Source organism: Dama dama, chromosome 2 (genome assembly GCF_033118175.1).
Source record: "Dama dama isolate Ldn47 chromosome 2, ASM3311817v1, whole genome shotgun sequence".
Lineage (NCBI taxonomy): Eukaryota > Metazoa > Chordata > Mammalia > Artiodactyla > Cervidae > Dama > Dama dama.
Genome location: NC_083682.1, coordinates 48,142,301 through 48,156,639, shown reverse-complemented (window position 1 = coordinate 48,156,639; position 14,339 = coordinate 48,142,301). Strand labels below are relative to the sequence as shown.

Sequence of the window (14,339 nt, the reverse complement as noted above, 5' to 3'; positions counted from 1 at the left end):
TTCATCAAGCTGTCCAGTTCTGATTTGTGCATCTTCCTGTATGTATATCAGAGTCAGTAAAAGAGATTTTTTTTTAAACAGTCACAAAAGATCACTTGTAGCTCTTTAAAATATACAGATCTTTGAGGCTCATGGAATGTCCAGAAGTGACTTGCATATTTAAAAGTCACCAGTAATTTCAGCCTGTACTTGAGGTGAAATACTTCACGAAACATTATGGATGCTTTTTCTTCTATAGATAGTCACAGCTGAATTACTTGCAGACCTATCTTGGAGTCCTATTCAAAGAGCAATATATTTTTTTAAACTACTGTGTACACATCAGTAATATCAGTATCAGTGTAAGAGTATTCATTCCATAAAGGAAAAACGTAGTAACCAACAATCAGGAACTCACCATGGGGAATACCTCATCATCACTGACCAAAGGGCTGGTTACTTCTTTGGTCTGAAACGGCAAAGCCGGCAGTGGAGGTGTGGCACTTCTGCTTGGCTCACGATCGTGGCTAAATCTAAGAGAGAAGGGCTCGGTGTCATTGCTGTTCTCAAGGACACCTGCTTATTTATGGAGCTAAGAATTTAAATGTCTCCAATTTCTAACTGTGAGGAAAGCACAACAAAATATTTGGACTTGTTATTTGGGTATTACTTTGAAAATAATTTTGCTAACAATTTCAATTCCACTTAAAAGACCTAGAACAATTAATAATGAAGCAGGAAACTTTCGTAATTGTTAAAAATATTCTGCCATTCTTATTGCCTATATGGTTTCCCTTTCTGTGTTTTACTGTTTTGTCTCTTTGCTATTTAATTAAATAACATTAAACCAATTTGAGAAAAATTTCGAAATAGCTACCACGGCTGCCCTTGACAATTCTAAATAAATACTCTTTTTCTATTATCATTTTACTTAACCTCACTGGCTTTCTTAACATAATCATTCTTCTCTTTTTTTTGACACTAGAATAAGTCTCTGTACAAAATAATAATTCTAATTTCTATAGAGCTTAATACTTTATAGTATGTTTTCAATTTACATCATCTCCTAAACTCCTCCACACTTAGTTGTATGACCTTGAGCAACAGGTAACTATATCTACTTGTAACTTTTTTTCATTTATAAAGGGTTGTTATGAGAATTGAACTCCACAGTTTGATGAAAAGCACAGTATAGAATTTGTTGTTTGTGCCAAAATATAGGGTAGAAGATTAGACTGAATAAAATGCCAGTGGGATTTTAAATTTTGGTGTGCTGACTAAACAAATGAATAATAAAATAAACAAAAAACCAACTTACCCTGAAATTTCACACAAAAAGGTCCTAACGGTATGGGCTGTTTGGAACTAAATAAGTATCTTCCCTGAACATTAATTCATGAAAATAGGGTTTAATCAAAATCATCAAAGACCATGGAAACATAAAAATCCTTTCAATGTATTTATTTTTACTAACAATTCAAATTCTCTACAGGTATTAATTAACCATTTTCAAAGTCTTCATATTTTAACTTCACACCGTTCAAAAAATTTACATTATTTTTCTCTGTTCTTATCCAAAGACTATCTATATAGACTTCTTTTATTATGCAAACATTTTCAAAGCTATGCATACAAATAGCAATAAAAGTTAAGTGAGGCATCTGTAAATTAGTACATAAAAACAAACAAAATATGCTTTCCATTTTTACTTATCTTGAAATAGATCTTTTTTTTAATCCATTCTTCCAAACCATAATTACCATGGAAACAGAACAGCAAATTAAACTGAAATAACATGGTTTATGATGTGCAAAATAAAATGAAACATCCCACAATTCAAATAGAATTATAACAGTTGCCTTGTACATCTGCATAGAATCTTCAGCTGAACCTTTTAATCTGAATGAGTCCATTTATACTTCAAAGCACAGTGGAAAAAAATAAGATAATTATAGAAGTGGTTCAAGAAATATACATCCCTCTGTAATCTCAATTATACAGAGATTTCAGGGAAAGTATTATTTGCCCTAAATTATCTAAATAATTATCTCAATTATCCATTTTGTTTTGGATGTATAGATACAACTTTATGATCTTAATTACTAAAATTTATATATGAACATTTTCTTTATTGTAAGGTCAATAAAGTGCAGAGAATGAAAGGAAAGACTACATCATGAAGCAAAGCACTTTTGCTTTAAATCATCTTTGTATCTGATAGAAAAGTTCTTCTTCTAGATTACAGCTATTCAAATACTTCATAAAACCACCTTGCAAAAAAATGCTAAGTATATCAATTTAAAAGCTATCTTAAAAATTATTTCAGAAAGCTTTTACTACCATCTCACAAGCTGGTCTATTCAACTAGCTTTTCCATAGACCCTATTCCAAGGCCCCTCCTTACTTGGCCAGGAGAGCAGGAGCCGGCGTCTTTGTTGGAGAGAGCTCTACCCAACTCAAGCCGGCTTGACAGCTGAGTCAACCGCACAGTTTACAGCCAATCCTGGCCCTCCATTAAGTTTACAAGCCTCCCTGGGCTACATACAGCATGAAACGGGATCCCTTCACAAACTAAGCTAATTTACCACTTCTGGCCTCCCCTTCTAACACTCCACATGACACTCCCTTACTCCATGCACTACCCCTTATTTCCTAGCCTGGAACTCTTCAGTTCACTATGTTTTTCTCCTAACTGAGCAAGACCATGGTGCAAAATGGACTCAGCTTGCTTTTTTGCTTCCAGGTAAATAACTATTCATTCCTTGACAAGGGATCCTGTAGAGTGATTATGACAAACCTGACTTTGTGGTGTTTTAGTATTAGAAACTTTTAATTTGCTGACTAGATCTGAAGCAATTTTATTGATTAGCTTGTGATTACCAAAATCTTTCCAGTACATGATATAATTCTTAAAGCCATATATTCAGTTTTAAGTATGAACTGTATATAGAGAGAAAACTCCATACACTACAAAACTGATTTGCCATTAAAATTATATGTTATATATTAATAGTTATATTATATATATTATAATATATAATTATATATTATAAACTATATTATAACATATAATATATATATATATATTTTTTTTGACAGGAAATAGCATTTATTGGTGAGCATGATTAAGGAGGGAACAGAGCTGATGCTCATGAGTGCAGGGCCCGCCATTTGTCCAGGGGACCAGGATTAGGGATGTATTTGACCCCACAGCCGTCTGGGATGAGTCATATATATATATATTTATTTACAAATTATATATATATTTATATATATAATTTATAAAATAAATTATAAAAATTATAATATAATTATAAAATATAATATAGTATAGTATATTAATAGTTATATATTAATAGTTCTGGATACCACTATTCTAAGTTAGCTTGTAAATGATCCTTAAGCCTCAAAACTCTGACTGAATTCTAAAAGCGTTGAAAACATTTCCTACCTCATTGCCCGATTCAGTTTCACCTCAGTCACTAGCCTTGTTTGTGTTTCTGGTCCCATCACACTGCTTGCAGGATCTCAGCTCCCTGACCAGGGACTGAACCTGGGCCACAGCAGTGAAAGCCTGGAATCCTGACCATAAGGCCACCAAGGAACTCCATTAAGTTTTTAAAGTGCTGAAAAACTTTTTCACTGGAAAATAAATCCTTTCAAATATCCTAAAATGCTTCACATTTTAAGTGGATGAGCACAAAAATCTTATCACTTCTAATAGGAGTGAAAAACAACAAAAACTTAGTTAACTTCCAAGTAGACAAAAGATTATTTTAGTAATATATTATACAAATCTTCCTCAGGCAAAAGCAAGAAGGGGTTAAAAATTAGACTACAGACTTTAAAATGCTGTGGAACATTAGTTCATATACCTTTGTCTAAGAGCTTTTTCCTTTCTAAAATACTTTAATAAGACCTTATTGCATTATCCATTGATATGTAAATATGACTGTGTGTTTTTTGACTATTTTCTTCCTAATAAATACATACAGCTTTTAGTATTTGACTTCACTGAGCTGTGCTGTGAGGGAAGGAAAGGACACTGCCTTTTACACTTGCTAAAATTAATAGATATGTGCTTTACAGGTCTCCACCAGTGAGTTCACAGTGTCCTTGCCTCTCAACAATTCTTTCCCCATAGTGGGTTTTACATGGTACTAATTTATTCAGAACATTTGAAATGCTGTTTTCTTTTTTAAATCAGGTCACTGGAGAACACTGAAATCAGACAAGCCATTAAAACAAATTTAATGAAACTTTCAACAAATGAGACTGGCAGGACACAGAGCTCTGCGGTAGGAACCGTCGCCCGAGCTGCTTATTAAGACAGTCTCCTGCTGAGCATTTTACCTCTTACACCGCTCCGTGTCCCCTAGCGCCTTGCTTCAGCTAGGCACTCAACACATTCTGTACTGCCCCAGCAAGCCAAACAATAAAAACACTCTTTAAAAACAGCAAAAGGCAGAGCAGCTGTCTTTTTGTTTAAGCAATAACATCTAGTACCTGCACCTAAGGCTTTCCAAGTTATTCCCAACAAACAAGAACAGGAAACAATGTTCTGCATTAACAGGGATGCAGTACAGGCCAGTGGCTGGAGAAGATATGGTGAAGACCCTTCATAACATCACCAGGGTCCTGTTTTTCTCTTACGAGAGAAAAACTGTATAGAGGGGGTGGGGATGAGACCCATGGAGAAATGAATCCTTGGGCAGAGAAGCACTTTGTAAAGGGTTTATTCTGTATTAGAAATTATATTCTTACCCCCCAAATCAAGGCTAGCTTTTTCTGGACAGATTTTCAGTCACACTGGCCAGTCCGCATGGGGACACTCACCAGAGAGCTGCCCTCTGGCTGGGGCGCACGCCCCTCATCCTCCCCACATCCCTTGGACTCCTGGGGCATGGCCCGAACATACGGCCCCTGGAGCTGCGCCCCTGGAGCAGGCTTCTCATTGCCTCCCCTGACCACCTGAAGGGCGATTAGTTCAGCACTTCTGAGTGCCTGCTGTTTCTTACACTGGGTTAGAACATATCCTCCCGGCACACACAGGGCTAGGGTGGTGACAGCGGGGGAGGATGTACCACACGCACGGGGATGCTGAGCAGACGTGTCGAGCACGCTCCTGGGCTTATGGACTGTCTAGAACTGGGCTGCTTGGTGAGCTGGGCATCACCCTTCCCCAACAGCACACTATCTTCAGAGGAAATGTCAGATTCAGCCATTTGTTTATCCACCAAAATATACTTTTTAGGTACTGGGAGTTGGAGAAGTATTCATATTATTGTAAATATTAACAATTTTGTTAGAATAATAATATCAATGATAATGTCTAACATTTAGGGAATTAAACATTTTACAAAGAAGTAGGTTTTCTCCTATAATCCTCAGAAAACCCTTATAGTTATTATCCCTGCTTGTCAGATGGGAAAATAAAGGTTAAATATTTGAATTCCCCAAAGCTGCAAGTATTAATTATTTGTATGTGAAATTTTCATGCTAAGTATTATGAGCTTTTAAACAAAAGTTGTATTGATGTTAGGTCTGGGCCCATTGATTCACCATTTCTCAGCACCACGGAATGTTAATAAACTTGATATCAAATAAGTTTGGGGAATATTGCACACCATACCTGTTCCTGGAAACTCACAAAGTAATGAGCACATTAATGGCTTTGCAAAATCCTGTAGAAAAGAAACTTGTTTGTTTTGCTGAGCATTTTCCCAGTACTGGAAAATGGTGAAAGGACTCCAGAGACAGTTCTGACTCCAAACATATTTTATTAAAGTTGAAGAAATTAGTCAAATGTTAAGGCTGATGTATTTACTTAAATTTGAAAGTAAGACATTTTAAAGAGCCTGGGGATAATGTAGGCAGCAGGTATTGATTTTCCACATGCTTCTCTTCACTCAGAGAAGACCTCTCTTACACATCCACAGGTTCTTGCCTATGAAACGACCGCAGTTTGTCACCACTGCTGGAGTGTCACTATAAAGTGTACATATATTTGAAGTTAAGCCAGACATGCTATCTTCCTGTATTCCTACATAAAAAAAGAGATTACTTTTGCATATTCTGTATGCCACATCAGGTTCTAAGAAAGCTCTGAACTGACAAAAATTCATTTTAACAGTCTACTCATTTCACTGTTATCCTTTGAAAGCTACTGAGACCATAGAATTTCATGTATCAGTGTATCTAGACTATGGAATTGTCCCCATAAACAAATTTTAAGCAGCTGAAGGGAAAGTGTATAAAATTACAATTTGATTATTTAAAAACAAATTTCACTTGAATGTTTGTACATTTATATCCTTATGTAAGTGGAGCCAGCATACCCATCTTCATTTTTACCCCATTTTTATTTGGCTTTGATAGGCATACCTTCCTGCTTCTTCATAGGTATTTTGATTAGCCCATGTTGATTTTCCACTGGCATGAAGTTTTGCGAGATCATTTCGGAGCCTTTCATTCTCATATTCCAGTTTGTTAATAGATGTATGCCTTGAATGTTCCCTGTTAGTGAAGTCTACACTCTAGAGAATAAAATAAACTATCATTGAAAAAATTGTTACTTACAAGTGACGCATATTTTCTGTGCATTTGCACACATGTTGGAAAGACCCTTTCATGTAAGGTGAGGCGTGGGACTTTACTCCTGTGTACCTCCTAAATGCCTCTCTTCACCCCCACCTTCTCACAACGCAGGTCCTCAGTGACGGCTGCCACTGAACACTTCACAAGGGAAGGGATGCCCATGCTGCAGTACAGAAGAGGCTCACTGCCTGCATTACTGTTCTCCGCAGCTAGAACAAATTGCGAGTTTTAAGACTTTCTGTGTTAATACTGTACGCCTCCTAGTGCTAATCGATTAGTAATGGAACTAACATTACTAACAATACAAAAGAATTAACATATCTTTTAATTTTAAAAGATTTTTTTTCACATTAAAGCAATATATGTCATTATAGAAAATCACATATCAACCCCTCACTGTTGGGTGATATGAAAAATTATATATTAACTCCATATGATGGCAGTCTGATTCTGGGCCATTCTATACCAGGATCACTAGATCTTGGATGAGACTGTGCCAACAACACACAGTCTTGAGCAATGCAGCATCATGAAAAAGTTTCACTGTCTGGTATGGGCAACCCAATGGTTAATGTAATAGAAGAATAAGAAACATATTTAAATCACAACATGAAAAATTTAGAGCAAGATTAAAGATTTCTCATGCTCTTTTAATTAAATGCTGTAAGAAGTTTTTTAGGGAGAGTCTAAACTTTTCTTCTCACAAAATTTTAAAAAACAGGATATATTCTGACATGAAAACTCATGAAAATGCTTTAAATAACCCCATGAAGTCCTTTATAATAAAACAATGATTTGAATACCCATGAATTATGTAGTTGCTGATTAAACAATAGTTCTCTGCTTTCAGAAGAGTAAGTAATATTTTAGTACAAAAAGCATAACATGAGTAAAATATCCTTTTGAAGCTCCAATTTTCTATGTTTAAAAGCTCATAAGACTATAGATGACTATGGCTTAGAACTGTCATTTTTAAGTTTCTAAATTTAAGGCTTTGAGTGGCATTGCATATGGGCTGGAATGTGATAAAGTCACTCAAAAATTTTTGACTAATTGCACATGTAAAATTATTCCTATACTATATTAATATAAATATTGATAAATAAGAATAGAAATGTATATATTAAGCATTTAAAATGTTTACCTGTTTTATGTTTTGCTTCAAAGGACAAATCTGTTCATTAAAACTTCTGTTTACTGCCTAATTATTATGTGTGTGTGTTAGTCACTCAGTAGTGTCCGACTCCTTGAGATCCCATGGAGAACAGCCCAGCAGGCTCCACTGTCCGTGGACTTCTCCAGGCAAGAATACTGGAGTTGGTTGTCATTCCCTTCTCCAGCGTATCTTCCCAATCCAGGGATCGAAACTAGGTCTCTCACACTGTGGGCAGATTCTTTACCATCTGAGCCACCTACACTATACTTTTATAGAAGTTTATAAATCTTTAGAAAGGTCTACTTTTGAATGGAAAAAAAATGCCCCAGGAGGTCAAACATTCTCAAAACAATATTGGCCAATGTGACCTTTGGGAAAGAAGGGTCATTTAAGGTATTTCTCTGCTTGTTAGGCCCTTGCCTTTAGTATATGTTAACTTTGCTCATTTGAGATATACTAGTACAGATAAAAAAGTAATCTATAATCTGCTTTAAAGGAGACAGGATTGCTTATTCTAAAATTTGAGCCCATTTGTGATAAATATAAAGAAGGCAGACCTAATACAATTTTCCTCTCCAAAGGAGAACACTCATGGGCAGATCTGTTTGAAAAACAATCTTGGAAAAGATTGTTTCCTAAAGACATCTCCTAGTCAAAATACATAACTCTTGATAGTCTCCTGCTCTGTTACAATTTCATTCAAAAATTTCCTATAAAATTAGATTTCACCTGTGACTTTTCGGCCCAGTGTTGGCTTAAAGTATTTAAGAATGATAGTAATGATTTTTTTAAAAACCCACAATTTTCTAAATGTACCATAAGTAAACAAACATTGTAAGTATGACCTGAGAGAATTACACAGGTGATGGATGTATACAATTTGTATTTAAAAATATTTTCCATTTTCCTGGATAGCATTTTTGGTGCTCTCTCATTTCATTTTTTTTCTAAATACTTTTCCAATGATTTCAAAAATACATCCTCCAGTAGATGGTTATCATGTGAAAAAAGGCACTGATTAAATTTTACCTATGTATTGTTGATGGGTTCTTTTTACAGGCCCAATCAATTTCTTATTCCCTACCCCCACCCCCCAAACTTTAAGGTTTCATAGTTTTAACTGACTTTTCTTCTTGAAATGGTGAAACCTCATGCTGTCTGTTTACCTGGACACACAGTTGGGTTACTGAACTGTCTGAATGACAGTATTTTATAAGAGTACTTTTTCTCTTAAACAATAGACTAACAAAGTATTTCTATAGAAGGGCTGACTTTAATCATGTTTTAAAATTAGTATATTAATTTACAGCATGTAAATGAATGTTTTAGATGCTTAAAGTTAGTCACAAAATCGTGTCCAACTCTTGGTGATCCCAAGGACTGTAGCCCACCAGGCTCCTCTGTCCATGGGGATTCTCCAGGCAAGAATACTGGAGGGGGTAGCCATTCCCTTCTCCAGGGGATCTTCCCACCCAGGGATCAAACCCGGGTCTCCTGCATTGCAGGCAGATTCTTTACCAACTGAGCTACTAGGGAAGCCTTTTAGATGCTTATGAGGGTACTAATTTTTTAGGTTGTTATTTTATTTAGCAAACTGTATGGATAGTGAAAGGCCAATTAGTCTTAAAAATTACTGTAAGTTCTGAGTTCTGACTAAATCTAATTTTATAACACCTTCCCTAAGTGAAAGAAAATTTAACAAATACAAATATAAGTCTAAGTAAATATGGAATCACAAAAAAGCCTATCATGATAAACTTGATTCTTTGCTAATTACCCAGGAGCAGAATAAAGATAAACCCCTCACTTTTCTCTATATAGTCAAGCTTTTGCACAAATCCATGGAAAACATCTTTTTCAAGGCAATAAACAAACAAAAACACACCAAAAAATATCCAAATAAACCAAAAACCTCTTGCTAATTCTGTCCTTAATTATGTCACTGAGACCAGAGTAAAACTCACATGCCAGGTGGTTAGTTCCATTAGTAAATTTTGCAAAGGAAAATGGGGGTTGTCACAGCTCCAGGTGTGCAATAGGTAAAGTACTGAGTGCAAGACTGCTGTTTCTACTATTGGGTGGGTGTGAACTTTCAACCTTTTTTCCCTAAGTGTAAATAATCAGGGAGCTTCACACTTAAGCAGAAAAGTTATCAAAGCTCTAGTAATTCAGAAATGACCTACCTTCATATCAATAATTCCACTTGTCTAGGAAGGAAAAAATAATTGTTAATTTTAATATTATAGAAATACTACATATTTAGAAGACTTAAAAATAATGATGTAAATATTATGGTTTTTATTGCCTGAGGTAAAATTTCAGCACAAATTATCTAATTATATGCTTACTTATTCATTCCAATTATTTTAGAGAGAATTAACTATCTAATTATGGGATATTAACACATAACAGATATGAATTTTCTTTATGAAATCTTTAAACTAATAAGTGGTAAATAAATGACATAACAGATTATAAAAGCTTAAAAGACACAAGAGTCATACGGAACTCTTTTTTATTATTCAGTAGACACTTGAGATTTTTCTCTTATGACAATGGCTTGACTATGTCAGTTAGCAAAGTTAATTCCAAATCTTCACATATAAAAAATGGAGAGCAGTTATAGTCAGCTTCCTCTATGGGGGGAGCATGTTCAAGATGGCATAGCATAGCATAGCATAGTGTGAAGACCCTGAACTCACCTGTTTCAGGGGCAAACTATAATAACTCCATACACAGCAACTACCTATGGGAACAACCTGAAGACTAGCAGAGAAGATTCTACATGTCTAAAGATATCAAGAAGGAACCATAACGAGATGAGTGGAAGGGGTGGACTAAGAAGGGTGTAGTCAGAATCACATCCCTGGATCAGCAACTCTCAGACTGAAAGAATACCACCACTGCAGACATCCTCCCCAAGCAGCAAGGGACCTGAACCCCACATCAGGCTCCCTAGCCTGGGGGTGTTGTCCTGGGAAGATGAGCCTCTAGGATGACTGGCTTTGAAAACTAGCAGGCCTTACCTTTGAGGAAGCCAGAGGGCTACAGGGAACAGAGACTCCGCTCTTAAAGAACACACACACAATTTCTCATGCTCTGAGTCTCAGCACAGAGGCAGCAGTTTGAAAGGAGCCTGGGTCAGATGGACTTGCTCATCTTGGAGAGCCTCCTGGAGAGGGGCGTGGCAGCTAGGACAACCCTGGGGATGGAGGTACTAGTGGCAACCATTCCTGGGAGCTTACTCTACCACATGGACACCAGCACTGACAAGCACCATTTTGGAGACCTCCCTTTAGCCTCTTTGTGCCAGAGGTTACCTGCCCACCAGCTGGCTGGCACCAGTCCCAGGACTTCATGGACTGAACATTCAGCTGTGCCAGGATCTGGCCCCACCCACTAGAGGGTTGACACCAACCTTGGACTTCATAGGCCCCATGATCGGCTATGCTGGGATCCAGCCCCACCCACCAGTGGAAAGCAGCCAATACATGAGGCAGTGGCTGGCAGCCCCCTTTGCAGGGGGCCAGCCCTGCCAACCAGCATGCCCACAGTGGCTGGCCATGCCACAAGAGGAGGGTTCACACAGCCCACGTATGAGGCAGCCCAAGAGCACATAACTCCAGTGAACACAGGGAGTGTTCTGCGGGGCCCCATAGGATATCTCCAACATAAGGCCACTTCTCCAAAATCAGGAATCATAACCAACCTACCTAGTATGAAGAAATAGAAAAGAAAATTGGGCAAAATGAGGTGAGAGAGGTATAAATCCATATGAAGAAGATGTAGGATAAGCAATCTACCCAGTAAAGAGTTAGAGGTAATGATGTTAAAGATGTTCAATGGACTCAGGAGAAGAATGGATGAATACAACAATAAGTTTAACAAAGAGAAAACACAAAGAACCAAAAAGAGCTTAATAATACAACAACTGACATAAAAAAATACACTACAAAGAATAAACAGTAGATTATATGATAGAAAAGAACAGACCAGTGAACTGGAAGATAGAGTAGTGGATATTACCCAAGAAGAGTTTATGCTGATCCTTTTCAAACTATTCCAAAATACTGACGAGGATGGAATGCTTCTGAACTCATTCTAGGAGACCAGTATCAGATGATGCAAAAACCATACAAAGACACCACAACAAATAGTCACAGGTCAATATCACTGCTGAACATAGATGCAGAAGTTCTCAACAAAATGTCAGCAAATCAAGTTTAACAATACATTAAAAAGATTATACACTGTGATTAAGTGGGATTTATCCCAGGGGAATATGGATGGTCCAATATTCACAAATAAATCAGTGTGACATACCACATTAAAAAATTGAAGAATAAAAGTTATATGATCATCACAATAGATATAGAGAAAGGTTTTGACAAAATTTAACATCCATTTATGACAAAAGTTCTCCAGAAAGTAGGCATAGAGCAAACATAGCTCAACATAATAGAGACCCTATATGACAAACACATAGCCAACATCATATTGACAGTGAAAAGCTGAAAACAGTTTCTCTAAGATTAGGATTAAGAGAAGGATACTCATTCTTGCCACTTATTTAACAGTACTAGAAGTCCTAGCCAAGTAATGAGACAAGAAAAAGAAATAAAGAGATTTCAAATTGGAAAGGAAGAAGTAAAACCATCAATGTTTGCAGATGACATGAAACTATATATAGAAAATCCTCACAATGCCACCAACTATTAGACATAAAAATTAATTCAGTAAAGTTGCAGGATACAAAATTAATATACAGAAATATTTTGCTTTCCTATATACTAACAATAAACAAGAAAGAGAAATTAGGAAAACACCCCTATTTACAATCACATTAAAATAATAAAATACATAGGAATAAATCTACCTAAGGAGGTAAAAGACATACACTTGGAAAATTATAAGACACTGATGAAAGAAATTGAAGATATCACAAACAAATGGAAGATATGCTGTAAATTAGGAGAATTAATATTTTAAAACTGACCTTACTCCACAAGGCAATGTGCACACTCAATGCAATCCTTATCAAAATATCAATTGTATTTTTCACAGAACTAGCAGAAATAATTGTTAAATTTGTTCAAAAACACAAAAAACCTTGAATAACCAAAAAATAATGAGAAAGGAGAACAAAGCTGGATATTTCATGCCTCCCTGAGTCTGGACTGTTCTACAAAGCAAAAGGGGGCGTGGGAAGCAGGGGATGAGATGGTGAGATAGCACCAGCACCCAGGGGGCGTGAGTGTGAGCAGACTCCAGGGGACAGCGGGGGAGAGAGGATGAGATGGTGAGATAGTCCCACCACCCAGGGGGCGTGAGTGTGAGCAGGCTCCAGGGGACAGCGGGGGAGAGAGGATGAGATGGTGAGATAGTCCCACCACCCAGGGGGCGTGAGTGTGAGCAGGCTCCAGGGGGCAGCGGGGGAGAGAGGATGAGATGGTGAGATAGTCCCACCACCCAGGGGGCGTGAGTGGGAGCAGACTCCAGGGGGCAGCGGGGGAGACAGGATGAGATGGTGAGATAGTCCCACCACGCAGGGGGCGTGAGTGTGAGCAGACTCCAGGGGACAGCGGGGGAGACAGGATGAGATGGTGAGATAGTCCCACCACGCAGGGGGAGTGAGTGTGAGCAGACTCCAGGGGACAGCGGGGGAGAGAGGATGAGATGGTGAGACAGTCCCACCACCCAGGGGGCGTGAGTGTGAGCAGACTCCAGGGGGCAGCGGGGGAGAGAGGATGACATGGTGAGACAGTCCCACCACCCAGGGGGTGTGAGTGTGAGCAGACTCCAGGGGGCAGCGGGGGAGAGAGGATGAGATGGTGAGATAGTCCCACCACCCAGGGGGCGTGAGTGTGAGCAGACTCCAGGGGACAGCGGGGGAGAGAGGATGACATGGTGAGACAGTCCCACCACCCAGGGGGCGTGAGTGTGAGCAGGCTCCAGGGGACAGCGGGAGAGAGAGGATGAGATGGTGAGACAGTCCCACCACCGAGGGGGCGTGAGTGTGAGCAGACTCCAGGGGACAGCGGGGGAGAGAGGATGACATGGTGAGATAGTCCCACCACGCAGGGGGCGTGAGTGTGAGCAGACTCCAGGGGACAGCGGGGGAGAGAGGATGAGATGGTGACATAGTCCCACCACCCAGGGGGCGTGAGTGTGAGCAGACTCCAGGGGACAGCGGGGGAGAGAGGATGAGATGGTGAGACAGTCCCACCACCCAGGGGGCGTGAGTGTGAGCAGACTCCAGGGGACAGCGGGGGAGAGAGGATGATATGGTGAGACAGTCCCACCACCCAGGGGGCGTGAGTGTGAGCAGACTCCAGGGGGCAGCGGGGGAGAGAGGATGAGATGGTGAGATAGTCCCACCACGCAGGGGGCGTGAGTGTGAGCAGGCTCCAGGGGACAGCGGGGGAGAGAGGATGAGATGGTGAGACAGTCCCACCACCCAGGGGGCGTGAGTGTGAGCAGACTCCAGGGGGCAGCGGGGGAGAGAGGATGAGATGGTGAGACAGTCCCACCACCCCGGGGGCGTCAGTGTGAGCATACTCCAGGGGACAGCGGGGGAGAGAGGATGACATGGTGAGACAGTCCCACC

General features: G+C 39.0%; 1 protein-coding gene across 1 annotated transcript in view; it reads right to left on the bottom strand.

Moving 5' to 3' along the window:
* The window catches only part of DEUP1 (deuterosome assembly protein 1), a 109,305-nt gene that overhangs the window by 17,213 nt on the left and 77,753 nt on the right, over positions 1-14,339 (bottom strand). The window contains exons 12-14 of the mRNA XM_061159767.1: positions 9,916-9,939; positions 6,364-6,515; positions 398-512 (exon numbers count right to left, since the gene is read on the bottom strand). Of these exons, the coding sequence (XP_061015750.1) occupies positions 398-512; positions 6,364-6,515; positions 9,916-9,939 (291 nt within the window). The remainder of the gene's footprint in view (positions 1-397; positions 513-6,363; positions 6,516-9,915; positions 9,940-14,339) is intronic.